At 49.0% G+C, this 27060-nt stretch overlaps 2 protein-coding genes and 1 long non-coding RNA gene across 19 annotated transcripts in view; 2 read left to right on the forward strand and 1 right to left on the reverse strand.

The window, feature by feature from the left end:
• Positions 1–27060, forward strand: part of LOC308475092 (uncharacterized protein) — a 145562-nt gene that overhangs the window by 112947 nt on the left and 5555 nt on the right. For 14 of the 17 annotated variants that reach the window (XM_081001961.1, XM_081001958.1, XM_081001950.1 and 11 more), the window contains 3 exons: positions 16756–16795; positions 17455–17537; positions 19636–19762. The exons of 2 other annotated variants lie outside the window; for them this stretch is intronic. In XM_081001961.1, the coding sequence (XP_080858087.1) occupies positions 16756–16795; positions 17455–17537; positions 19636–19762 (250 nt within the window). Of the gene's footprint in view, positions 1–16713; positions 16796–17454; positions 17538–19635; positions 19763–27060 lie in introns of all 17 variants that reach the window. One more of the 17 variants, XM_081001952.1, reaches the window with a different exon arrangement.
• Positions 4879–5860, reverse strand: LOC308475275 (olfactory receptor 51G2-like; the record flags this gene model as incomplete). The annotated part of the gene is made up of 1 exon (XM_081002333.1): positions 4879–5860. One exon carries the CDS (start codon positions 5858–5860, stop codon positions 4880–4882), a length of 981 nt encoding a protein of 326 aa, XP_080858459.1. The 3' UTR covers position 4879.
• On the forward strand, positions 12236–16512 carry LOC308475494. Its single transcript, XR_013985262.1, has 3 exons — positions 12236–12291; positions 13652–13756; positions 16014–16512. It is a non-coding gene; the product is annotated as an uncharacterized lncRNA (long non-coding RNA).

The raw sequence follows: 27060 nt of genomic DNA on the forward strand, positions 1-27060 counted from the left end.
GATTTATTGATCATAAATCAGGACAAAGAAACATGTCATCTCTCTCTCATGTCATCTCAGAGAGAACAGCAAAAAGCAAAAGCTATACACAACGGACGTTCCCAGCATACTGTGCTGGAATGTAAACAGACATGTGACACGCAACAATTCCACACACCTGTTCCTTAAGGTGGAATGGAAATGTCAACAGGTACCACTGTAGTCTAGTTGTCAAAGCTGGCCAGCCAAACGGAGCTCCCAGCAAAGCAGAATTTTACCAGAGTTCCTAAATCAAGCTGGTAAATCCTAAATCCATCACTCAGACACCACACCTGCCACAGTCACACCTTGGTGCTTGATGGAAGTAGAGACAAGGGGGCTTGTGGGGCGCCCATCTGGCCCAGTCATATTCAGGGGTGCTGAAAAGCCAGCCAGCTGCTCACACCATTGTCTGAGATGGGAGGCTTTCTAACATCACTGCCTTCTTAGCAAGTGTTGCCAGAGGAGCATAAAGGAGGCAAATCAGGATGTCAGTTTGCAACAGAAAAAAGCAGGCTCATCTTGCTCAGGAGGCAAGAAGATACTTATTTAGGGAAGTCAGAAGAGAGACAATAATGTTAGCCATAGAGGCGGGCAACCAAACGAAACGCTTGAGATAGGGATGGAAAATGCTGCTTTTCTTTTTTGTGTGTATAATTTTTATTAAGTTTTCTATTTTACAATTTAAAATATTCATTAAACATCCTTAAAATGTCAGCGACTTCTCTTCTCTTTCCATGGTTCATTTTGCATACTGTAAATCCCTGCGTATTTTACATAAACTAAACCATTCAGTATTCCATTAATACATCCATCAGGACTTGTTTACACTGTTGAATTTATCTTAACGATGCCAACGTTTTCAAGTGTACACTGTTTCCTTCCATATATTCAGCAAACACTTTCCAATCTTCTTTAAACGTATGTTCTTCTTGTTCTCTTATTCTATATGTTAGATCAGCAAGCTGCACATATTCCATCAGTTTAAGTTGCCATTCTTCTTTAGTTGGGACCTCGCTTGTTTTCCATTTTTGAGCTAACATAACACAGGCTGCTGTAGTGGCATACATAAATAACCATTTTTTACACCTGGAAAACCCACTCTTTAGTTCTAAATCGGAACAAATAGCAATCTGCGGGAAATTGCCGCTTGCTCCAGTTGAGCACAAAAGTGTGATTTCTGCCAACAGGAAGCATCAGAACAAGAAGAAGGGTGGATTTGCCCCATGTTTTTGGCACAAAATCAAACCAAACAGGAATAAATTCATCTGTTCTACATTGACATCTGAGCATTGACCTGCTCTCCCTTGGCCTTTCCTTGGCTGAATGTTTCCAGGGACTGGTCTGAAGGATCAGGGGGCCACCTCCTTGCAGAAGCTAAGCAGGTCTGGATCTGCTCAACACCTCGATGGGTGACCACCAGGGAACATGGGTTCTGTGTCGTAAGAAAGACAGGGTCTAAACATACTGAAACAAAATCTAGTAACAAGCTGGAACTTGTGCAGAGGAGGGCAACCAAGAAGATCAAGGGTCTGGAAACCAAGCCTTATGAGGAACAGTTGAGAGAGCTGGGTAAGTTTAGCCTGAAGAAGGAAAGGAGAGGGAACTGGGAAAGAAAGAAAGGATACAAAAAACTTATGGAATATGCAGAAATAGCGAAACTTACCAGAAGAATGGAAATGGTTAATTGACTATTTACAGATAAATTGTAAACAGATAAAAACATTGGCAGGATTGTTGCAATAACCTGCAGTTTTAAAAGAGTATATATTTATGGTAGATAATTAAATGACCAAGTTAAAGGAATTTGGATGTGCAGAAGATATTAAAAAATAAATTTAAGGAACTGCAGAAAGAGGGGGAAGGAAGTCAAAATTTGAAATGTTAAATTGATTGTAAAACTAATGAAATGTATAAATTTGAAAAGTATAAATAAAAAGCTAAAAGAAGGAGAAGGAGAGGAGATATGAAAGCCATCTTTAACTATCTGAAGGGCTGTCACATGGAGGATGGAGCAGGCTCATTTTCTCTGGCTCCGGAGGGTAGAACCAAACCAATAGTTTCAAGTTGCAAGAAAGGAGACTCCAACTAAACATCAGGAAGAAATTTCTGATGGTACAAGCTTTTGACAGCGGAACAAAATCCCTTGAAAGGTGGTGGAGTCGCCTTCATTGGAGGTTTTTGAGCAGAGGATAGATGGCCATCTGCCAGAGATGCTTTAGCTGAGATGCCTTGCAGGGCATTGGATGTCCAGCACCCCTTCCAACTCTATAAATCTATGATTCTGTGATTCTACAAATAACTAAATTCTTTGGGCATTCTTGAACATTCTGAGGATCCTGCTGTAGATTTGCTTTGTTTTGATGCTGTAGATAATGGGGTTCATCAAGTGTATCCATGCAGATCCGATCCTCTACTGCAACCCCTTCTCCAAGAATAAAATAATATCTTCGATGAAGAGGATGGAGAGATCCTAATCTCCTTGACTTCAGCCTCCCTCCTTGCCTGCTCCAGGAGTGGCCTAGATGAAGTCTTCACTGGAGCCAGGAAGGCACTTTCCATGGTTCTGCTAAGTTGCTGTAGAAGAGCCTAACTATGGCTCTCTGAGGACCAAGGACAATGCGGAGACTTCCATGGCTTGAGTTCTCCACCTCTTCTCCATTCCAGGTAGCTGAGAGAAGGCCATGTTGTCTAATCTGCCTGGGAAGAATGCCATTCTTTCCCCCTTTCCATTGTGTGTCTTTCCTTGCAAGATTTGGTTCCCAGAAGAACGACATGCTCTCTGCCTGAATTAACTTGATGGAGGTAATTGTGGCGATGCAGACCAGGAGCCCCTGACAATAGCACAGGGGGGGGGGAACCTGGGTGTCTGGAACAAGGCAGCTGATGTTCTGCCTGTGCCATTAATTATGTGCTCCCAGGAGCAACTTCACTGAACAGGTGCCTCCTTCAATCTCTTGACTCCTGAAGTGGCCAGGGAGTAACACTCAATTCAAACACAAGGAATTATTCTGAGCTATTCCCAGGGAAGCTTCCCCTTATGGTTTGCCTCGCCAAACAGTGGTTTACTCCAGCGAAGGATGAGTGCTGGACTGGAAGCAAGGCTGCCTTGGGTGGTCTCACCCACTGACCTTGAAGGGGAACCCTCCACCCATTCCCAGATACGGTCATGCTCACCCCCCACCCACTGGGCCCCCCCCGGATCATCAGCTGATGACTCCTCAAGCTCCTCCCACCCCTGGTCCTGATCCAACAGGCATGCCCACAACTTCTCCCAGGGCCCTAGGGAGAGCCACACCGAAGGCGAGAGAGGCAAGCGGTCTGTTCTGGCACCAGGCAGTTTCCCATGCTGTTTATGTGGTTTGCAAGGGCGTTATGGTGGGATGGGAACCATGTACCTGAAGGGATTTTAAGTCAAAAGCCAAAATTGTTATTATTATATATTTATTTATACCCTGCCGTTTTCCCTGTCAGAGACCAAAGGAGTCTTACAGGTAATAATAAGAACAACTAAAAACATAGAGAAAGTAATCATGAAGAATCTTCTGCTCTAATCCCACTTGCAGATTTCCCACTGGTGAGAACAGGATACTAAACTAGATGTGCGCCCTTTGGCCTGATCCAGCAGCCTCTTCTTATGTTCTTATAAATATAGGAACAACACCATGTCTAAGTAATGAGCTTAGCTTCAGAATGGGCAGGACAGAAATCACTGAACAAACCAATATGTTGAATAAAGTAAAGGCTTCTGGATAGTGTGTGTGTGTGTGTGTGTGTGTGTGTGTGTGTGTGTGTTGCACTCCTAACCCTAACCCCTCCCTGAACCTGCTGGTACCTCTTTCTTGGGCACTATTTTGGCTACGGAAGTATCCATACTCGCCTCTGAACTGCAGAAATAGAAAGAACTAGGAGGACCACCATAGAAGAAAATGTTTATTTTGTTTATCTGTTTATGAATTGTGTTCCATAAAACATCCCAAGATAAAGTTCTGCCATGCATCCCTGGTCTCCGCCTGCCTCGTGGTTCCCTCTTCTGGCCCAGATGGCCCAGTTTAGCCGAGAGGGGTCAAGCCTCTCCTAGAAGGCCATGGGCTGGGAGAAGACATCTGGCTGGCCACTGGGAAGACAGGCTGCTGGACCAGATGGGCCATGGTCAGATGCTGTGAGCCAAGGAAGGAGAAAGGGTCCATTGCAGACCATCTGTAGCCTTATTGGAGTTCACCGATTGGGTCTGCGTTGCTCTGGGACAGGAGGAAGGAAGTCAAAATGACACCAAGGTTGCTTCAAAGAAAGAGTTTATTCTGCTCTCCGGATAGCAGAAGGCACCTGCAAGTCCACAGCAAGTCCAAAGAAATGACAGGTTTCATGCAGTTTATATACCCTCCAGGCACCCTCTCCCCCTTCCCCAGCCACGTCAACTTGTATACGTAGGTTGACATCACATATGTTCCTGCTCTGGTACTCTCAACCATAAAAGGATCTTCCTTCCTGTACTTCTGACCATAAAAGGATCTTCCTCTTCCTACTCTTACCTGGGAAGACGTCATGATCTCCGGGAACACGCTTTTGGCGTTTTCCCCGGACATTGGTCTTGTGCGTATTTTGTGGTCAGCACATAAGATAAAGTTCTGACGTGTTCTCGTTGTTCCCCTGGGGAGCCAAGGCCATCCCTTGCCTGTCCTGATAAAGGACAGAACTGTTTATGCAGTTGTGTCCTTATTATGGTTTTGCTCAACAGTTCAAGTTTTACGCATTTAAAAGTGCTCTCTTTTGAAAGAACAAAAGGGGGGGTTGAGTCAGTTTTAAACTTGCTACACAGAAACCCATTCCTTCACATCCAAACTGACGCACTGCAAGGGAGTCACCTCCGCCGCCTCTCCATCCCCCTCTTCCTCAGGGTGCTTTGATGGAACACCCAGATTATCTCCTTACGCACCTGCTGGGTTTTCAGGGCATAGACGATGGGGTTCAGCATCGGAGGGACCAGGAAGTGGAGGTAGGACAGGAAAATGTGGGTGTGGTGGGGAGCCTTCCTCCAGAAGCGGTGGATCATGGAGAGGCTGATGAGGGGAGTGTAGAAGAGAAGGACCGCACAGAAGTGGGAGACGCAGGTGTTGAGGGCCTTGGCTCGCTCCTTCCAGGAGGCAATGCTCAGCACGGTTCTGAGGATCAAGGTGTAGGAGACAACGATGAGCAAGGAGTCCAGTCCCAGGGTGGAGAGGAGGACAAAGAGGCCGTAGCTGCTGTTGAGGGAGGTGTCAGCACTGGCCAGCTTCATCACGTCCGGGTGCAAGCAGTAAGAGTGAGAGAGCTGGTGGCTTTCGCAGAAGGGCAACCTCCTCAAGAGGATGGGAGCTGGGATGTGCAGCCCAACTCCCCGGATGACGATGGCCAAACCGATGCAACCGACCCATGCTCTGGTCAACATTGAGACGTACCTCAGAGGGTGCCGTATCGCGACATAGCGGTCGAAGGCCATGGCCAGCAAGACAGAGGACTCCAGGATGGAGAAGGTGTGGATGAAGAAGAGCTGGGTGAGGCAGGAGTCAGCGGCCACCTCCCTGGAGCCCAAGGCGTACACCTGGAGCATCGTTGGCAAGGTGGAGATGGACAGGCCGATGTCTGCCAGGGACAGCATGGAGAGGAACAGGTACATGGGCTCATGAAGTGTTGGATGCAGCTTGATCACGGCGAGGATCAGGCTGTTGCCGACAAGTGCAACAAGGTACATGAAGCAGAATGGGACGTAGAGCCAGGGCTGAGGTCCAGCCCCAGGGCCAGAGATGCCTGCCAGAAGGAATGAGGTAGGCTGCCTGCACTTGCTGTCATTGAGGGTGAGCATCATGGGCCAACCAGCTGCTAGGACGCCAACATCACCCTGTGGTCAAATGAATACACAGAACAACAGACAATGTGCTTTCCAGACAATGACTAATGCTTAACATCTCCTTCCTTTGAGGTTTTTAAGCAGAGGTTGGGTGGCCACCTGAAGGAATGGCCGCCAGGTGTGGACCACACTTCCACCCGCAGACAAGCCACAGCTGTCTGACCTCGTGACCTTCGGGTGTGGAGCACACATCCACCCACAGACAAACCACAGCTGTCTGAACATCATGCCCTCTATCTAACCTTTTGCTCTCTTAGTGGTCTGCTGTGCCCTGTTTGTGACCTTTGTCTCCTTCTTCATACACTGTTCAGGGGGAAAGTGATGTGGTGGAAACAGGTGCCAAAATAACTTTGTACCACCCCACGATCTCGGGATTGGAAGATGTGTAAAGGTCACAGCCCAAAATGTATCTGACTGGTTTTGCATATTGTGCTAATAAAAAGAGCCTCGGCAGAGCTAGCTGGCAGCTTGCTTATGCACAGTTCACCTGCATTACCAACTCCTGCCTCCTGCCTTCACTTCAGCCACCCGTCAAGGATTCTTGAACTGTGATTCCTGCAGTGCAGGGGGTTGGCCTGGATGACGCTTGGGGTACCTCTCCACTCTACCATTCTATGGCTTTATGATTATAACCCCTTCTTCACTGTCACCAGACATATTCCAGAGTGAAAGCCAAGCACTTGAAGCAGCTTCTGAGCCTTAGACTGGGTTCTGGATTAAACCAGGCCAGACGCAGGGTTTGCCTAAAGAGAAAAACCTTGCCAACCCATCTGCTGGGGTCCACCTGTCCAGGTGAGCAAACTCTGAAGGGTTGGTAGCAACAATGGCTCTACCTGGCACTGGCAGAATATGATTTGTCAGAAAGCAAAAGAGCCCCATGCAACTGCCACTTCCAACCCCCCAATCCCACCCCACTTGATGACCTCTCAGCAGCCCTGAAGCAGGTGAGGGGGCCTTGGCCGCCCAGTGAGCTTCATGGCTAGGCAGGGGTAGGAGCTTGGCCAGCAGAGGGAAAGGTTGAAGCTCAGGGACAGAGCAGAGGCTTTACACTGAAGCTCTTTGCCCAAATACTTGCAATGCAGTCCTGCACATGCTTATGCTCTGAGTTGTGGGGGTCAGTCTTGATGACACCCTGAGTCCCTTCCAGTTCTTGGGATCCTGTATTGGGGTAAAATGTGTGAGAGCAAGCTTGCAAAACCAGCTGCTTTGTCTAGGTGATGCATTTGGCTGGCTGGTTAAGCATCACAATAAGCATAACGGAAGACGTTATCTCAAAGTAGCTGTTTTACTACAAAGGAATTTCAGAAATAGACTGGAAAGAGAAGCTGCTGAATTACAACTCATTACCAAACTTAAAACAATGGAGAAACCTGGTCTGAACAGAGACATCGGATTCTTATCTCATTATACATGACTAAGCCATTTCTCACCTTCTCACCCCTTGCCTTTTCCTGTAAGACCTATTACAGTCGTTAAGAGTCGTCAACAGGCTCATCTCAGCTATCTGCCAATCTCCGATTCCCACCACCCTTCTAAGTAATACCCCTCCCCACCTTCTCAATATATAGAAGGATCTGGTAACTTCTGTTTCAGTGTATCTGAAGAAGTGTGCATGCACACGAAAGCTTATACCAAGAACTAACTTAGTTGGTCTTTAAGGTGCTACAGGAAGGAATTTTTTTATTTCGACTATGGCAGACCAACACGGCTACCCATCTGTAACTGGAAGACGTTGCTCTGTGCTATAGAAGGAACGGGTGGGCCTTTCCCTCCACCCCCCCAGCAGGAGAACAATAGCCAGATTTTAGTGTGGGTGAGTTGAGCTGAAAGGTGGCTGGCAGCTGGAGACACAGAGACCAGCTTCCTCTGTGCTGGATCCGAAGCTGCGGCTGCTGGAGAAGCAAGACCTGCTTGGGGTGTTAGGGCTGTGAGCCCCTTCATCCTTTGGTCAGGTTGTGTATAAGAGTAAATGAAACCCTCTTTTCTAAAGATACCCCAGTCTCTGCTGACCTTCATCCCAAGGAAAATGAACCTGGCTAAGGTCTTGGAGCCTCTGGAGTCTCTTGCCACTCCGAGATTGGGACAGCATGTAATAATAATAAGAATTTATTATTTATACCCTGCCTATCTGGCTGGGTTTCCCCAGCCACTCTGGGCGGCTTCCAACAGAACATTAAAATACAATAGTCTATTAAACATTAAAAGCTTCCCTAAACAGGGCTGCCTTCAGGTGTCTTCTAAAAGACTGGTGGTTGTTTTTCTCTTTGACATCTGGTGGGAGGGCGTTCCACAGGGCGGGTGCCACTACGAGAAGGCCCTCTGCCTGGTTCCCTGTAACTTGGCTTCTCACAGTGAGAGAATCGCCAGAACATCCTCGGCACTGAACCTCAGTGTCCGGGCTGAACAACGGGGGTGGAGACACTCCTTCAGGTATGTAGCATTTACAGGGAAGTTGCCCTGTGTTTGGTGGGGTCTGCTCCCAGATAAATAAATGCATACAAGACTGCAGTCTTCCCATGGTGGAGAAAGATAAAATCCCAGCACTTACCAGAGCACATTGGATAACTGTGGTGGCCGTGAGGTTCTCCTGCTTTCTGCTCCAGATCCCTCCTGTGTGGACTGGGGTGAGCAAATGCTTCAGGGCAGTTTTATATCTACCACAGGAAGGATCTCTGGAGGGTCACTGAAACTCTAGGGAATGGCTCTGAGCTGCAAAATAGCACAGTCTCTTAACGGGCTGATTTTCCAAGGAACCCATTTTATGCTGAAAATCAGGGCAACTGCGCACTCCAGATGAGAAGCACATGTGGAGATAAATATGTTCACGCACAAACACACACTTCAAAATAAGAACAGAACATTAAAGAGCAGAGGAAACCAACAAGGCACAATGTTCCTGCAGTAGAAGAACTTCATAAGAACATAAGATCAGGCGAATGGCCCATCTAGTACAGAGTCCTGTTCTCCCAGGGAACCCTCTGGGGGTTTCCTAAAAAATCTAGGGTGCACTTTGTGCAATATGGGAGGTAGAAATCTGAGGGTCAAAGTAGATGTCGCACAAGCCCCACCAGGTGAATCCCCCTCTTCTGCTCAGGTTGCTCAAGGGGCAGGAGTCCTGCCACTGTCTCTTGCAGAGAACCTGCCGCCCTATCACAATGTGCACACAGCCCCAGCCAACACCATATCAGCAGTCATCAGGGAAGCACTAAACTGGAGGTGGGGTAGCCCTTCAGATATTTGAAGACGGCCATCATATCAGCTCTTCATCTTCTCTTCTTGCAGCAACAGGGGTTTGGTGGCACAGACAGGTGCTGCCTCGCTGCATTCAAAGGCCTGTTTCTGATATGTCCACCAGGTGACTCTTGTGATTCACCAGAAAATGCCAGTAACCTGTGCAGCCTCCCTCCTTACATGCACCGCACCCTGCATCATCATCATCATCATCATCATCATCATCATAATTTATTTATACCCCGCCTATCTGGCTGGGTTTCCCCAGCCACTCTGGGCGGCTTCCAACAGAATATTAAAATACAATAGTCTATTAAACATTCAAAGCTTCCCTGAACAGGGCTGCTTTCAGATGTCTTCTAAAAGTCTGGTAGTTGTTTTTCTCTTTGACATCTGATGGGAGGGTGTTCCACAGGGAAGGCGCCACTACCGAGAAGGCCCTCTGCCTGGTTCCCTGTAACTTGGCTTCTCGCAGCGAGGGAACCGCCAGAAGGCCCTCGGCGCTGGACCTCACTGTCCGGGCAGAACAATGGGGGTGGAGACGCTCCTTCAGGTATACTGGACCAAGGCCACATGAACTGTGACATGTTCCTAGATTTCATGTCATGTATATATCAGCCTTCCCCAAACTGGCACCCTCCAGATGTTCTGGGCAGCTGTGTTGGTTGCATCTGCTGGGAGTTGTGATCTGAAAAATCTGGAGGGCACCAGCATGGTGAAGGTTTGCCCAGCTGATGAACAGATCTCCATAAAACAGTGTGAAAATACCATTGCAGCCCACCACAATCTCCAAGCGCTTAGCTAGGATTTGGTTTCCTTGGAATGAAGGCAAATGGAGACTGTTGCATCTTTAGGATATATGGGGTTTACCTATACATATGTAGAACCTGAGCATAGAATGGCGGGGCTCACAGCATAACACTGACGGACAGTCCTCAAAGCTGGATGTTGGGAAATGCAGGACGGGCACCAAGGCAGACCTAGGGGAGCTTGACTTCTTCAGTTGCACCAAGGAGGCAGCTTCTGAAGTGCCCCAGCAGGAGACACAACTGTGCAGTCCAATGGAAGGCGAGAGGCCAGGAGTGCCAGATTTTGCTATCACAGAGGGCACCGCTGAAATGAGAGATGCTATGGTCCACCACTGACAGATAAAAAACAGCCCTTCTTCATTCAGTGCATAGTCAAACTTTGGAACTCGCTCCCAAAGCCAACCAAGATGGCTTTGAAAGAGAATTAGATGAATTCATGGAGGAGACTAACCAGGGCGGCTCCACTCTGCATCCGCGGTCGGAGGCAGCAGTGCGTCTGAATCTCATTTGCTGGAAATCCCAGGAGGGGAGAGTTGCTCTCGTGCTCAGATCCTGATTGTGGGAGGGAAACATAAGGGTCAGACTGAGTATAAACCAAAGGCCAGGCAGAACAGCTCTGTCTTGCAGGCCTTGCGGAAAGATGTCAAGTCCCGCAGGGCCCTGGTCTCTTGTGACAGAGCGCTCCACCAGGTCGGGGCCAGTGATGACAAGGCCCTGGCCCTAGTTGAGACCGATCTAACCATCTTGCAACTTGGGGCCTCCAAAATGTTGTTATTTGTGGACCTTAAGGTCCTCCGCGAGGCATACCAGGAGAGGCGGTCCCGTAGGTACGTGGGTCCCAGGCCGCATGGGGCTTTAAAGGTCAAAACCAGCACCTTGAACCTGACCCTGTACTCCACCGGGAGTTGGTAAAGCACTGGATGAATGTGATCCCATGGCAAGGACCCCGTCAGGAGCCTCGCCACGGCATTCTCCACCCGCTGGAGTTTCCATGTTCTTGCAATATGATAAAGCAGGTTTGCCTGAGCAATTTGGGGGACAAGAAGGACATGAAACTAGGCTTCTCCACACTTAACTTCACTCTTTCCAAGCATGCTCTGGGCACCCTATTTGTGCTCTGAAGTTTTCCCTGCAAAAGCACAGTATTTAAGCTCAACCAGAACCAATGCCAACTGACGTTTGCTCCGACTGAGTGCTACAGAGTGGGTTTTCATGGGGAAAACCAAAGCAGAACATCCTCAGACACGAAGCCTTAAAGTGCAGCCCTCTGCCTGCAAATTCTATGGGTTTTGTATTTTTACCTTTTCAATGTTGTAAGCTGCTTTGATATATCTTCTACAATATATTTTAGTGGCGTGTAAATGTTTTTATTAAGCAAATACATGGATTCAATCCACAACAGCAGCTCCAGCTGAAGCGACTTCTTTGCATGGGTCTTTTCATGGCATCCTTTACAGACTTGGCAGCAGCAGCAGCAGCTTCTATGCTGGCTGACCAGCTGCAGCTGCCCATGGGCCAAGCCAGCCAGGCCCCCCAAGGCTCCAGTGGTCAAACCTCCGCCTGGAAGTGCCAGCTTAGCAAGCCCCCAGCTGTGCCTTCAAGAGCAGCTTCATCCTCCAGATATCAACCAGTCAATATGCTCATCATCTCCATACTGGCAAAAGCTTCCCTTTATCTTTAGTGAAGATCAAACGCCCCTGAAGGCACAAGAGCAGGCTAGGTGGGGTGGGTGGGTGGGTTTTTTCACGGGGCGGGAATTACATCTGGTCATAGAATTGAAGAGTTGGAAGGGACCATAAGGGTCATCTAGTCCAACCCCCTGCCATGCAGGAAATTATTTTTCTCAGTGCAGGGCTAGAACCCACAACCCTGAGATTAAGAGTCGTGCTCTTCCGACTAAACTTTCCTCATCCCACACCAATCTCAGGGGCCCCAAACACAAATAGGGCTTTCCATCCAAAGCCTCGCTCTCGTGTCCTCCTCCTCTGGATGACCCTGGGATCCCCTCCTATCTCTCCACTCCTGAATTCTAGGAGGAGCTTCCTTGCCTCCTGCAAAGCCCTTTTCCCTGCAAGCTCTTCCTCTGGTTTCTGCCCAAGGCAGCTGCCCCCCCCCCCCGAAATCCATAAAAAGTAATAAGAATCTGAGGTTCTGCCAAACGAGAGAGGGCTGAGTTGAGTGGAACCGGCTTTGCAAGGGTTAAAGGAAACTGAGCGGCCTTCCTAGAGAGGCCAGGAAGCAAGGGGGGGGGCAGATCCTACCAAGCCAAGGCCCCTCCCTCCCAGTCCTTTCCTGCTATGGTGTCTCTCCTGCAAGGGCTGCCTCGCTGTCCCCTCCTGGGATCTGGTGAGTCTCCTCTCTCTCTGGGATCTGGTGGGGGTCCCAGGGCTGCAGCAGGGGAGGGGGCTGGGGGGCCTGATCTGCTCATGTGGGGGGGGGGACCCCAAGTCAGGGAGGAGAGGGTCCTGCCAGGGAGGGGCCAGGTCTGCCACGCTCTCCTTCCTGCAGATCAGAGGATCCCAAACTCATTTGACCCTCCGCCCCCCCCTTTCAGAAAAGATCTCCCTTCTTTAAACAAAGGAGTCCCTGGAACTTTAACTCTGTGTGACGTCGGTCAGCGTCATTGCACAACAGAGGAAACATCTGCAAATGGTTTTCCAAAACCAGACGAGGAGGTGGACTAGCCCCCCCCCCAAAAAAAGGGTGGGAGAGAAAGGCCAGGAATAAAGAGAGGGATCCCAGCCCAGAGTCCGGCTGCTGCATTGGGGACCAGTTTCCCAGTGTCTCCCAGGGCAGCTCCCCACGGAGGCCACTGCAGCAATCCCCTCGCACCCAGAGCATGGCATCCCAGGACCACATCCTCTCTGTCCCAAAGGGATTGTTGTTGGAAAAGCAGCCGGAAAGGGCGCTGCTACTCACTGAGCCTCCAGGGACCTTGGCATCAATGGCTGTGTGTGTGTTAAGATATCCAATAGAATAATCATAATAAATTGCCAGCCTAAATTTCAAGGGAGATGTCTTTGGCCCTGCGAACGTGGCCCTCAGGGGGTTGTCCAGATACATTCCTGGCCCTCAGAGCAAAAGAAAAGGGACCCCACCCCAGGAGTCTGTATTGACAGCAGCAGAGAGTCCAAGTGCAAGAAAAGGAGACAGAAGCAGGGGAGTGGGGATGGGGGGCAGCAACTCCTGAGGACCCCCAGGTGAGGACCCCCACTAGAGCCAGGCATCCATTTCCCACAAGATACAAATGACTCCCTTGTCAGTCAGTTCTGACTTCATGCATTGACTGGAAGGCAGCAGAAACCAGGCTGATTCATCTCCCAGAAATACCTTCAGTTGCCTCCACATTTTGCATTGCAATCTTTCTTCTAGGTGAGCTAGAGGCTGCTTTCTTCATCTCCTCCTCCTCCTCCTCCAGATACCTCATGGTTTGGGCTGTGGTGCAGTCCAGCCCTGGTTCCAATAATAATGATGATAATGATGATATTTATACTCCACCCACTCTGGGTGTCTCCCAATAGAATACTAAAAACAGAATGAAACATCAAACATTTAAAACTTCCTTAAAAAGGGCTGCCTTCAGATGTCTTCTAAAAGTCAGATAGTTGTTTATTTCCGTGACATCTGATGGGAGGCTGTTCCACAGGGCGGGCACCAGTAAAAAGAAGGCCCTCTTCCTGGTTCCCTGTAACCTTACTTCTCACAGGGAGGGAACCGCCAGAAGGCCCTCGGAGCTGGACCTCAGGCTGAATGATGGAGGTGGAGATGCTACTTCAGGTCTACTGAGCTGAGGCCCTTTAGGGCTTTCAAAGTCAGCACCAACACTTTGAATTGTGCTCAGAAATGTACTGGGAGCCAATGTAGGTCTTTCAGGACTGGTGTTATGTGATCACGGTGGCCGCTCCCAGTCACCAGTCTAGCTGCCGCATTCTGGGTTACGGTAGTTGTAGTTTCTGAGTCACCTTCAAAGGTAGCCCCACATAGAGCTCATGGCAGAAGTCCGAGCGGAAGATAACTAGAGCATGCACCACTCTGGCGAGACAGTCCGCGGGCAGGTAGGGTCTCAGTCTGTGTACCAGATGGAGCTGGTAGACAGCTGCCCTGGACACAGAATTGACATGCACATTCATGGACAGCTATGAGTCCAAAATGACTCCCAGGCTGCACACCTAGTCCTTCAGGGGCACAGTTGCCCCATTCAAGACCAGGGAGTTCCCCACACCTGCCCGCCCTCTGTCCCCCAAAAGAGTACTTCTGTCTTGTCAGGATTCAACCTCAATCTGTTAGCCCCCATCCATCCATCAACCAGCCGCCTCCAGGCACTCACACAGGAGCTTCACCGCCTTCACATGTTCTGATTTAATAGAGAGGTAGAGCTGGGTATCATCCGCATACTGATGAACACCCAGCCCAAACCTCCTGATGATCCCTCCCAGTAGCTTCATATATATGTTAAAAAGCATCGGGGAGAGGACAGAACCCTGAGGCACCCCACAAGTGAGAGCCCAAGGGTCTGAAGATTCATCCCCCACCACCACTTTCTGAACATGGCCCAGGAGGAAGGAGATTAACCGCTGTATAACAGTGCCCCCAGCTCCCAGTCCCTCTAGCCGGTCCAGAAGAATGTTGTGGTTAATGGTATCAAAGGCCACTGAGAGATCCATCAGAACTAGGAAACAGCTCTCCCCTTTGCCCCTAGCTTGCCGGCATGCCTGGAGGTTTTCAGCAACCACCCGCTCAATCACCATGCCCAAAAATGGAAAATTTGAGACTGGGTGATAGTTGGCTATATTGGGCTGGTGGTTTAATAATTGCCTCTTTCATCGGGTCTGAGAAGGCTCCCTCACAGAGAGAAGCATTCACCACCCTGCAGAGCCCATCACCCAGCCCTTCCCGGTTCACTTTTATGAGCCAGGATGATCAAGGAGAAAGGTGGTCAGTTTCACTTGTCCAAGCAGCCCGTCCACATCCTTGGAGGTAACAAACTTGAATTGATCCCACACAACCTAACTAGACAGGACTCTAGCACTCTCCTGCCCTGGCCCTGCTCACACGGTGGAGTCTACCTCTTTCCAAATCTGAGTGACTTTATCTGCAAAAAACTTTGCCAAATCACTAAATTGCAAACCACCTAAAAGAGTCTCCTGGTGTTGTTTTCTGCAGATGCAATAGAGGCAGTGAAGAAAGTCATCGCTATCATCACTTGGTAGGCTTGACGTTGAGCTCTAACTCGTATCTGGTCAGATTCAGAGTGTGTTTTCTGCCACCAACACTCTAGCCATCTCAGTGATTGTTTCATCGCCCTCAGTTCCGGGGAAATCCACGGGGCTGTCCAGGCTCCATGTATCGGAGAGGTCGCTTCGGAACCAGGCCATCGATAGCCCTGGTTAACTCCACATTCCAGGGGCCACAAGGAAATCAGCTGAAAGGCCATCAACATAGGATAAAACATCCCCTTCTCCTTTCTGGAAACCATTTGGATCTATTAAGTGGTGGGGGTGGGCCATCCGAATCAGTCCCACCTCCCTGCAGAGGGGAAAGGTCGTGGAGAAGTCCAGTTGCACCAGGAAGTGATCTGACCATGACACTTATTTTGTTTTAGTTTCACTTCGTGTCAGATCACCCACATCCATAGAGGTGAACATGCCAGGTCAAGTCCTCCATCCAAGTCGTGGATGGCAGTGGTCTCATGAACCATTGACCTGGCATTGCGTAGCAGACCCTTAAGGTCACGTGGGTCTCCCTTGCTGATTCCAGCATCCATCCAGTCAAGACCTGACCCGGAGGCAGGGATAGTCCTCAAACAATGACGTGGTCTGGTCTTGGTGTAACACTTCCTCCTACCCGTGACCACTGTGATTGGGTGTCCCAGTGCATCCCCACCCCCACCCCGGGGAACTTGCCCCTGCCATTCTGTTGGATGGGGCCCACTCCCAGACAGCCCTGACCCTCTCACCTAAGGAACAAAACTATACAAACTATATAAAACTATATCAACTATACAAAAAAATAAAAATATTAACTAAGAATAATAAAAACAATTCCGTAACAATGCATTTGCTTTGTAGGAATTGCTAGAGCTTCTCATTAAGACAGAACTTTGCAGAAGACCAAAGGGTTCCTTCTGATCTCTCAGAGGCTCCCTCAGGGCACAGATGGATGAGCAAGACTCAGCTGGCCCTGGAGCAGGAAGAGGCCATGCCAACCAAACTGGGAGCAATGAGGGATTCTGGGAAAACCCTGTGCAGAAGATCCTGGATGAGGAGGACACCCTCCGCTCAGAGGTGCAGATCCAGCAGTTCAGGAGGTTCTGCTGCCAGGAGGCCGAAGGACCCCGAGAGGTTTGCAGCCGACTCTACCACCTTGACCGTCAGTGGCTGAAGCCAGAAAGGCACACGAAAGCTGAGATGCTGGACCTGGTGATCTTGGAGCAGTTCCTGGCTGTCCTTCCACTGGAGATGGAGAGCTGGGTGAGGGACTGTGGAGCGGAGACCAGTTCCCAGGCGGTGGCCCTGGCCGAAGGTTTCCTCCTGAGTCAGGCAGAGGAGAGAAAGCGGGAACAGAGAAAGCAGGTGAGAGAGACTTTCCTCTGGATACTCCCAAGGGGCTCCAAACAGGATGGAAAACATCCCATAATGCTCTACTGATGGCTCATCCTTTTTCTGGGAAGACATCCATGGAATGAGATCTAACACCCTTCAAGTCTTTGTCATTCTCTTTCTAGTATTTCTCCCCATTCTCTGTTTTGAATCCTTGTTTCTTTCTCAGGGAAAGGATCTCTTTGCAGAAATGGATCTGGATTCCTGTGAGGCAGAGAGGCCTCCGTTGGACACCAGAGAGAGGCCACTGGGTAAGGAGGAAGGTGGTTTTTCTCCACTGGTCTCATTCTGTTGCTTTCCCAACTAATCTGTGGGTTGTTTTCATCTTGGTGTTTTTTTTTGGGGGAGGGGAGCAGTTGGGACCAAGGGTCCAAAGGAAGTGTCAGGGAACTGGAGACAGAAAGGGAGAAGGGCCTGGGAAGAGACCTCCTTTGATCAGCAGCTGTTTGTCTTCAGAAGAGGGAGAAGACGAAGAGGGGTCAGAGGGGGGTGAATCTGAGAGGGAGGATGAACTTCCGAGGGCAAGCACCTCTCGTCATAGAGGAAGGAGGGGGGTTGGGCTTCGACGTTGGCTATGCTGGCCCCCAAAACGGAAGGAAGTTAGTCGGGACAACTACCCACCATGATCGAGTCGCACTTTTGAACTGCTGTAAATAATGTCAAGAAGAAATAAACCCTTTGTAAATATGGCTGGGTTCCCGGACTCTTATCTCCGCTGAGTGCTTACAACTCATTTCTGACAGGAAGGGAGAAGTAGTTTTGCACAACTAACATGAAATGGGCGCAAACCTCCAAATGCTTTGAGCAGGTAAGGCTTTCTGAAAGGCCCATCTGTAGTTACAAATGCCCTGATTCACCTGTGAGAGAAGCAGGCACTCCTGGCGTCCTGCTTACCTTTTTTCTCTTGCAGGTGACAGAATGATGCTGGCAAGACCTCCTGATCCGCCTTTTCATGGGGGCAGAAGGGAAGCAGCGGCTCTGGAACCAGATCAGGTAAGGGGAAGCTGCCTTGTGGGGACAGAGGCCGAGGGATGGAGCAATGTCATGGACTGGTTGGGCACAGAGGAATGGTGGGAGGAAGCAGCTGGGGAACCAGGAAGGGAAAACGGTTCAGAGCCCAGGGAGTGGAGGTGGAGGAAGGATGAGGGAGAAGCCTGGGAAGAGGAGGTGTCAGAAACTGAAGGGGTAACAGGGCTTAGTGAGCTGGGAGACTCTGAGGCAGAATGCAGTCCAGAATCAGAGGCAGAAGAGGGGGGAGGCGAGTGGAGGAGGGAGGTCGAGAGGCAGAGGTGAGTCAGGAGAAGGAGGAGCCACCGGGGGCTCCCTCTCCTTCTGCCAGAAGCCACCCTCCCTGCTTGTCTCTCAGAGCCAGGAGACGTCTGACAATGGAGGAGCAAAGGCAAGCTGCACACTGGTGCACTGGTGCATCGCTTGCCAGAAACCCCAGAGAGGAGGGGACTTGGAAAGCTGTGGGGAGCCAGGGGCCTTCACATACCCTCAGGGAATGAGTTGCTGTTCTCATTAGGCCTGAAACTCAGCCAAGTCTGTGAATATCGTGTTCTTGCTGATAAAGAGTTAACTCCAGCTGTGAACTGTGAGATTTCCTGCCCATATAACTCTGTGACGCCAGCTGTCAGGGAGGATTCGGAGGAGTAATGGACAGAAGAGGCAGAACGGGGCAGAGAGCAGTCAGGGGGAGCCGGGGCTCAGCGATGCTGAAGATCCCCTCAACCACCTAGAGGCTCAGGGAGGAAGCTGAGACTCCGGAAGGGAGGGGGCTTTCAAATCAGCACAGACAAGAAGGGAAATGAAACATAAGGATCAAAGACGTCTTGCGCGGGAATCGTAGGAAGCCGCTCCCCGAATCTGACTCAACAGGTTTGGACGCGTAATTCTGAACTGTAGCTGTTTCTTGTATATGTCTAATAAAGACTCTAAGTACCACGCTGACTGTGCCAGAGTGTTACTGCGCAGGGGAAACACCACCTTTACACCAGCCTTCTGAATATCGCCAGTAGGATTCATCTGTAGTTGCAGTTTTCATGGAATCCTAGAGTTGAAAGGGACCCCAAAGGTCATCAAGTCCCACCCCCTGCATTGCAGGATTCTCAGCTAGATCATCCAAGACAGATGACCATCCACACTAGGCTTCTTTTATTTCTATATTGAACAGTGAATGCTAAAATAAGCTTCTAAGCAGCGGACAGACAATAACAAATAATGTCCAGGATTCACCTAGCCAGCCCCATCCGCTGCAAAATGGGGCCTGCCCCCACTCCTCCCCCTCTCCATGCCCCCATGAACCCCTTGAATTTGGCTCCAGGGCACTGGGAGGGAACCTCCCCAGAACAACTCACGAGGAGAGGAGAAAGTGGATCCTTCCATCAGGCAAACTGGGATGTTGCATAGGCAGAATGATTTGAAAACCACAAGGTGGAGTACCACCTATTTACAAAAAAATGACTGCTTCCAGTCACCAGTCTAGCTGCCGCATTCTGGATTAGTTGTAGTTTCCGGGTCACCTTCAAAGGTAGTCCCAGGTAGAGCGCATGGCAGTAGTCCGAGCGGGAGATAACCAGAGCATGCACCACTCTGGCGAGACAGTCTGCGGGCAGGAAGGGTCTCAGCCTGTGCACCAGATGGAGCTGGGAGACAGCTGCCCTGGATACAGAATTGACCTGCGCCTCCATGGACAGCTGTGAGTCCAAATTGACTCCCAGGCTGTGCATTGGTCCTTCAGGGGCACAGTTACCCCATTCAGGACCAGGGAGTCCCCCACAACCACCCACCCGCCCCCGTCCCCCCAAAACAGTACTTCTGTCTTGTCAGGATTCGACCTCAATCTGTTAACCACCATCCATCCACCAACCAACCGTCTCCAGGCACTCACACAGGACCTTCACCGCCTTTACTGGTTCTGATTTGAAAGAGAGGTAGAGCTGGGTATCATCCGCATACTGATGAACACCCAGCCCAAACCCCCTGATGATCTCTCCCAGCGGCTACATTAACAGGAAGGAAATAGCAGAGCATTGTGTAGCAGGTCATATTGATCCTGTTTCAGAGGAGGACATTTGCCTTTTTCTTTTAGGGTCCAGTGTGCTTTGAAGATGTCGCTGTTCGTTTCACGGATGAGGAATGGGCGTTGCTGGATCCTGACCAAAGAGCTCTGCATAAGGACGTCATGGAGGAGAATTGGGGGATCGTGGCCTCTCTTGGTAAGCCTCCCTGTGGGATCGTCCTATCTGCCAGGAAATTCAAAAAATACCTCTATTTGACAAACCTCATATATTTTCACAGAGCTCAACAGCGCCCCCCACAACACCTGGGAACCTAATGCCCCCACAATAAACCTTGAACAGCAAATTACAGTTTTTTCTGTCAAAAATCTTCCACCAGTTCTGCCTTTTTATACTACGATTCGGCTGGTCAGAACTGCCCAGGCATCTTAAATGTCAACTTAAGAGTTGTTAGGAAAGATAAGTAGTTTCTGTCAGGTTTTCTGTTTTTGTTTTTGCTGCTGTCAGTCTTGGGTTGACCAAAGAGATGACTGACACTGGAGATGGAGGGGATGCCATGACTGGGCCAAACAAAATCCGTCCCAGAGAAGAGCCAGGCTTATTGAATCTCAGGTAGTAGTAGCAGTGATAATAATAGTAATAATTTTTATTTATCCCCTGCCCATCTGGCTGGGTTGCCCCAGCTCCTCTGGGTGGCTTCAACACATAGAATCATAGAATCATAGAGTTGGAAGAGACTACAAGGGCCATCGAGTCCAACCCCCTGCCAAGCAGGAAACACCATCAGAGCACTCCTGACATATGGTTGTCAAGCCTCTGCTTAAAGACCTCCAAAGAAGGAGACTCCACCACACTCCTTGGCAGCAAATTCCACTGTCGAACAGCTCTTACTGTCAGGAAGTTCTTCCTAATGTTTAGGTGGAATCTTCTTTCTTGTAGTTTAGATCCATTGCTCCGTGTCCGCTTCTCTGGAGCAGCAGAAAACAACCTTTCTCCCTCCTCTATGTGACATGCTTTTATATATTTGAACATGGCTATCATATCACCCCTTAACCTCCTCTTCTCCAGGCTAAACGTGCCCAGATCCCTTAGCCGTTCCTCATAAGGCATCATTTCCAGGCCTTTGACCATTTTGGTTGCCCTCCTCTGGACACGTTCCAGTTTGTCAGTGTCCTTCTTGAACTGTGGTGCCCAGAACTGGACACAGTACTCCAGGTGAGGTCTGACCAGAGCAGAATACAGTGGCACTATTACTTCCCTTGATCTAGATGCTATACTCCTATTGATGCAGCCCAGAATTGCATTGGCTTTTTTAGCTGCGCGTCACACTGTTGGCTCATGTCAAGTTTGTGGTCAACCAAGACTCCTAGATCCTTTTCACATGTACTGCTCTCAAGCCAGGTGTCCCCCATCTTGTATTTGTGCTTCTCCTTTTTTTTGCCCAAGTGCAATACTTTACATTTCTCCCTGTTAAAATTCATCTTGTTTGTTTTTGCCCAGTTCTCTAATCTGCCAAGGTCGTTTTGAAGTGTGATCCTGTCCTCTGGGGTGTTAGCCACCCCTCCCAGTTTGGTGTCATCTGCAAATTTGATCAGGATGCCCTTGAGTCCATCATCCAAGTCGTTGATAAAGATGTTGAATAAGACCGGGCCCAAGACAGAACCCTGTGGCACCCCACTAGTCACTCTTCTCCAGGATGAAGAGGAACCATTGATGAGCACCCTTTGGGTTCGGTCAGTCAGCCAGTTACAAATCCACTGAGTGGTAGCATAGTCAAGACCGCATGTTACCAGCTTCTTTACAATAATATCATGGGGCACCTTGTCAAATGCCTTGCTGAAATCAAGGTAGGCTACATCCACTGCGTTCCCTTCATCTACCAGGCTTGTAATTCTGTCAAAAAACGAGATCAGGTTCGTCTGACATGACTTATTTTTCAGAAATCCATGCTGATTATTGGTGATCACAGCATTCCTTTCTAGGTGCTCACAGACTGTTTGCTTAATAATCTGCTCCAGAATCTTCCCTGGTATTGATGTCAGACTGACTGGGCGATAATTATTTGGGTCCTCTCTTTTCCCCTTTTTGAAAATGGGGACAACATTTGCCCTCCTCCAGTCTGCCGGGACTTCGCCTGTTCTCCAGGAATTCTCAAAGATGACTGCCAGTGGTTCTGAGATCACATCTGCCAGTTCTTTTAATACTCTTGGATGCAGTTCACCTGGCCCTGGAGACTTGAATACATCTAAACTAGCCAAGTATTCTTGTACTATCTCCTTAGTTATTCTGGGCTGTGTTTCCTCTGCTGAATCATTTGCTCCAAATTCTTCAGGTCGGGCATTGTTTTCTTTATCGGAGAAGACTGAGGCAAAGAAGGCATTGAGGAGTTCAGCCCTTTCTGTGTCCCCTGTTTGTATTTCACCATCTTCTCCTCTGAGTCACCCCACTATTTCTTTGTTCTTCCTTTTGCTACGAACATACCCATAAAAGCCTTTTTTTTTGCTTTTAACCTCTCTAGCAAGCCTGAGTTCATTCTGTGCTTTAGCTTTTCTGACTTTGTGTCTACACGTGCTGGCTATTTGTTTGAATTTCTCTTTGGTGGTTTCCCCCCTTTTCCATTTTTTTGTACACATCCTTTTTTAATCCTAACTCAGTTAAAAGTTCTTTAGATAGCCACCCTGGCTTCTTTAGGCACCTTCCATGTTTCCGTCTCATTCCGTTCTATTGTTTTCCTCTATTTCTTTGCATTGCTCGTTTAAGAAGGCCCTCTTGTCTCTCCTTGCTATTTTTTGGAAATCTGCATATAATTTCCTGTATCTTTCACTATCTCCCTCACATTTTGCTTGCCTTCTTTCCCCCACTATTTGTAAGGCCTCGTTGGACAGCCACTTTGCTTTCTTGCATTTCCTTTTCATTGGGATGGTTTTAGTTGCTGCCTCCTGTATAATGTTACGAGCCTCCATCCATAGTTCTTCAGGCACTCTGTCCACCAAATCTAAATCCTTAAACCTGTTCCTCACTTCCACTGTGTATTCATAAGGGATTTGACTTAGATTGTATCTTACCTGTCCAGTGGTTTTTCCTACTTTCTTCAGTTTAAGCTTGAATTTGGCTATAAGAAGCTGATGATCTGAGCCACAGTCAGCTCCAGGTCTTGTTTTTGCTGATTGTATAGAGCTTCTCCATCTTTGGCTGCAGAGAATATAATCAATCTGATTTTGATGCTGCCCATCTGGTGATGTCCATGTGTAGAGTCGTCTCTTGTGTTGTTGGAAAAGAGTGTTTGTGATGACCAGCTTGTTCTCTTGGCAGAACTCTATTAGCCTTTGCCCTGCTTCGTTTTGAACTCCAAGGCCAAACGTGCCAGTTGTTCCTTTTATCTCTTGACTCCCTACTTTAGCATTCCAATCCCCTATAATGAGAAGAACATCCTTCTTTGGTGGTGTCATTTCTATAAGGCGTTGTAAGTCTTCATAGAATTGGTCAATTTCAGTTTCTTCAGCACCAGTGGTTGGTGCATAAACTTGGATTATTGTGATGTTAAAAGGTCTGCCTTGGATTCGTATCAAGATCATCCTATCATTTTTGAGATTACATCCCAGTACAGCTTTTTTGGCCATTAAATCCTGCCGTCCAGTCAGCGCTTCCCTGCGTAGTTCTGCTTGGGGCTGACCTGGGCAGGAAAACAGAGTCGCAGCAGCCCTGCCGTCCGTGTGAGATAGAGGGATAAATCAAGTCCAGAGACAGTTCGTTGCTATCTCTAAAAGTGTTTATTTATAAGCCATAAATCCATCAGAACTTTCCGGCATCTCTCCGTGCTAAAAGCACATGCAGCTTCTTTTGCAGCGTCTCTCAGTCTAAAGTGAAACCAACTCTCACAGACAACACAGACAAAGCCTGTGACATACGGTCCTGCGTCAGGCCACTCCCCAGATACAGGACACCAAGGAGTTTTAACCCTGTAAACTCCAAACTCCACACCTCCTCTTGTCCTGCATCTGGGTAAAATAAGCAACAATGCTCACCCCAAACACAGACCTTCACAGAACTCCTCATGCTTCTGGAAGGTTAACGGTTTTGTGAAACCATCAGCAAGGTTCTTGGTTGAGGGACAGTATTTTAGAGCAACTAGCCCCTCACAAACGCTCTGACACACATTCTGAAAACGTATGTCCAAATGTTTGGTCCTGGTCTTGAATTGCGCCGTCTCGGCCAATTTGAGGCACGGTTGATTGTCTTCATGCACCACGATGGGAAGACAATTCTCTCCTCAGAGTTCCTCGACCAAACACGCATAGAACTCCAGCTCTCTGCAAACCTCAGATAGCGCACTGAACTCAGCTTCAGTAGACGAAAGCGCTATGAGACTTTGCTTCTGGGACCTCCACCCAACTACTGAGTTCCCAAACTTCACCACTAGGCCTGACACTGATTTGCGGTCCTCAAGGTTAGCCCAATCTGAATCCACCCATGCAGTCAGCTTGACACCACCCTCAGCTGACATCTTGAGGCAAAAATCTTTGGTATCTTGCAGGTAACGTAGCACCCGTTTAATACCATTCCAGGCCTGCACACTAGGACTTGAAGCCTCTCTACTGAGCAGATTGACAGCAAACGCTATGTCTGGTCTGCTCCACTGTGACAGTTACAGCAGAATACCCAGAGCTGATTGAAAGAGTTCAGTATTTTCGAACACAACGCTTTCTACTTGCTGACATTCTTTCACGTAACCAGCCTCCATGGGTGTTTTGGCACCTGCACTCAGACATTCTGAACTTCTCAAGCAACTGCTCAATCTTACCTTTCTGGCTGAGCAAAAAGCTTCCATCTCTTGCTCTCGTGATCCCTACGCCTAGATACGTCTTGACATCTCTAAGCTGCTTGAGCTTGAACCGTTTTCCAAGCTCCCTAGCAAACTTCTCCACTTGTTTACCTGTCTGTGCCATGATCAAGATATCATCAGCAAAAATCTGAGCAGCTTGCTGCATCTTACCTGAACCTCTAAGGTAAAGACAGCTGTCCACAACACTTCTCCTGAAACCTAGCTCTTCTAAGGCTTCATTCAGACACATGTTCCAATTTCTGGCAGATTGGCGTAATCCATAGATGGATTTGTGCAACCACCACACGGTGCCTGGCACACTGACTCCAAACCCTGGAGGAGGAAGCATGTACAACTCCTCCTGGAGGTCTGAGTTCAGGTAGGCAACATCCACATCAAAATGGTTCACCTTCCAACCTCTCTGTGCAGCAACTGCTAAAAGTGTCCTCAAAGTCTCGGCCCTCGAGATCGGCAAATAGACCTCCGTGAAGTGGACACCTTTCTTCTGTGTGAATCCATGAGCTACTAACCTAGCTTTATACTGTGGTTCTCCAGCTTCTGTGGGTTTAAGACGGTAAACCCACCTGCAACTGACAGCCTGCTTGCCAGCCGGCAATTGTGTGAGTGAGAACACACCAAGAGACTCCATTGAGTTCATCTCCTTCTGCATCGCCTCATGCCATTTGCTAGCTTCTTCCTGAGGCAACTTCTGAACATCCTCAAAGGATTCAGGTTCACATCTAGCCACACCAACCCAGACACTAGTGGCTTCATACCTTTCTGGTGGCTTTCCCTTGGTTGACCTTGCTGACCTCCTCAGCATGAACTCTGGAACTGCACCTGATTCACTTGGGCCAGCCACACCACCCCCTGTGTCAGAAACCTCCCCCTCTGACCTGCTGTGCCTTTTTGGCCTCACAGCTGGGTCTGCTGGCGAGAATGGCTCACTCCTTGGCTCAGACTTGACAGAGACCTGTGGAGGGGTCTTGGGACTCCCCTTTGGAGAGGTTCAGAGCCTCTGCCTTGGAGATCCCGGTTCTGGACTCTGTGGCTGTGGACTGTGCACCTCAGCAACAGGTTCAGCTTCGTCCTCCTCCTCTTCCTCATCTGAGTCAAACAGAACATCCGGGTTCCCGTGAAGACGTTTCCACCCACTCTGCTCGCAAAACTCAGCACTGCCGCTAATAAGCAGCTTAGACTGGTTGCCAGTAGGGTATGCGAAACGCCACACCTTTGAGCCTGGCTCAAAGCCAACAAAGATCATTTTCCTAGATCTTGGTTCAGCCTTTCTGCGAGTGGCCTTTGGAATGAGGACCCAAGCCTCACAGCCAAACACACGCAAGAAATCCACTTTGGGTTTCTTCCTATGCAGCAGAATGTAGGGCGTGTCTCCCACACTTGAATTGAACACCCTGTTCTGAACAAAGCATGCCGTCTTATAACTCGGCCCAAAAGCGCTGTGGCAGACCCGAGTCTGCCAGCATAGCATTCGCTGCTTCCTGTAGGGTGCAGTGTTTTCTCTCCGCAACTCCATTCTGTTGCGGACTGTAGGGGGCAGTCAATCGATGACTGATACCTTTCTGCCTGAAGAAAGATTGCAGCGCAGAACCTGTGAACTCCGCCCCCCGATCAGATTGAAAGGAAACCACCCTGGCGGAGAAATGCAGCTCCACCGCTGTGATCCAATCGCTGTGATCAGTGCAGCCCCCTCCCACTTGTGTTTAAGTGTAAACAGCCAGGTGTGTCTCGAAAAATCATCAATCAGAACCAAAACATGCTTCGATCCACTTAAAGAAGCTACCTGCATCGGACCACATAAATCTGCATGAACCAGCTCAAAGGGTTTGCTGGCCCTCCTTTCTGACCTGGGATTTTTTACAAGCTTGACAATCTAAGTATTTATCACATGCCTTGAACCCACACCCAATTGTGTTCTCTGCGGCTTTTTTAATATACGACCACCCTGCATGTCCGAATCTGCGATGCCACAAATGTAAACAATCATGGTGTGGTGGTACATTTGCACACTGCACTTGTGCTTCTGCAGGGGACTCTGCAACAGTAGCATCAGTGACAGGCATCTGCACGAGAAAGAGCCTGTCCTTCCCCTCAACACTGTAGAGCTTCTTCCCATCCTTGTAGAAATAACACATGTTGTTAGTAAACACCACATCAAAACCATCGGCAATAAGAGCTGATACACTTAAAAGAGAATGAGCAAGCTCGGGAACCGCATAAGCTTGCACCTCATGATCTATAAAGGGACAGTATAAAAAACCAGTCTCAGTTAATTGTCTCTTAGAACCATCTGCCATCATGACAAAACGTCCAGATTTAACTGCCTTGCAATTTCTCAGGAGCCCACCAGATGGCACCAGGCTGTGGGTCGCTCTCATATCAACAAGAGATAAAGTGGCTCTCTGGCTGTCTTCCAAGGTTGCCATGGCAATGCTCGCACCCCCACCGGGGTCTCTGCCAGTGTCCTTCCTGGCTGCCATGGTTGCAAGGCTTTTGCTGGTGTTCTCACGCTTCGCTGTCTGAGAACCGTTCCTTATCTGCCTTAGCAGGTGGCTGACCTTGCATTCCAACGCCTCTGCAGGACAATGCCCTTCACTGTTGGACTTCGCCTCAGAGCACAAACAACTCTTGGAGACTTTGGCTTTCCCAGAACTCT

Source organism: Podarcis pityusensis, assembly GCF_964106645.2.
Source record: "Podarcis pityusensis genome assembly, chromosome: 4".
Classification (NCBI taxonomy): domain Eukaryota; kingdom Metazoa; phylum Chordata; class Lepidosauria; order Squamata; family Lacertidae; genus Podarcis; species Podarcis pityusensis.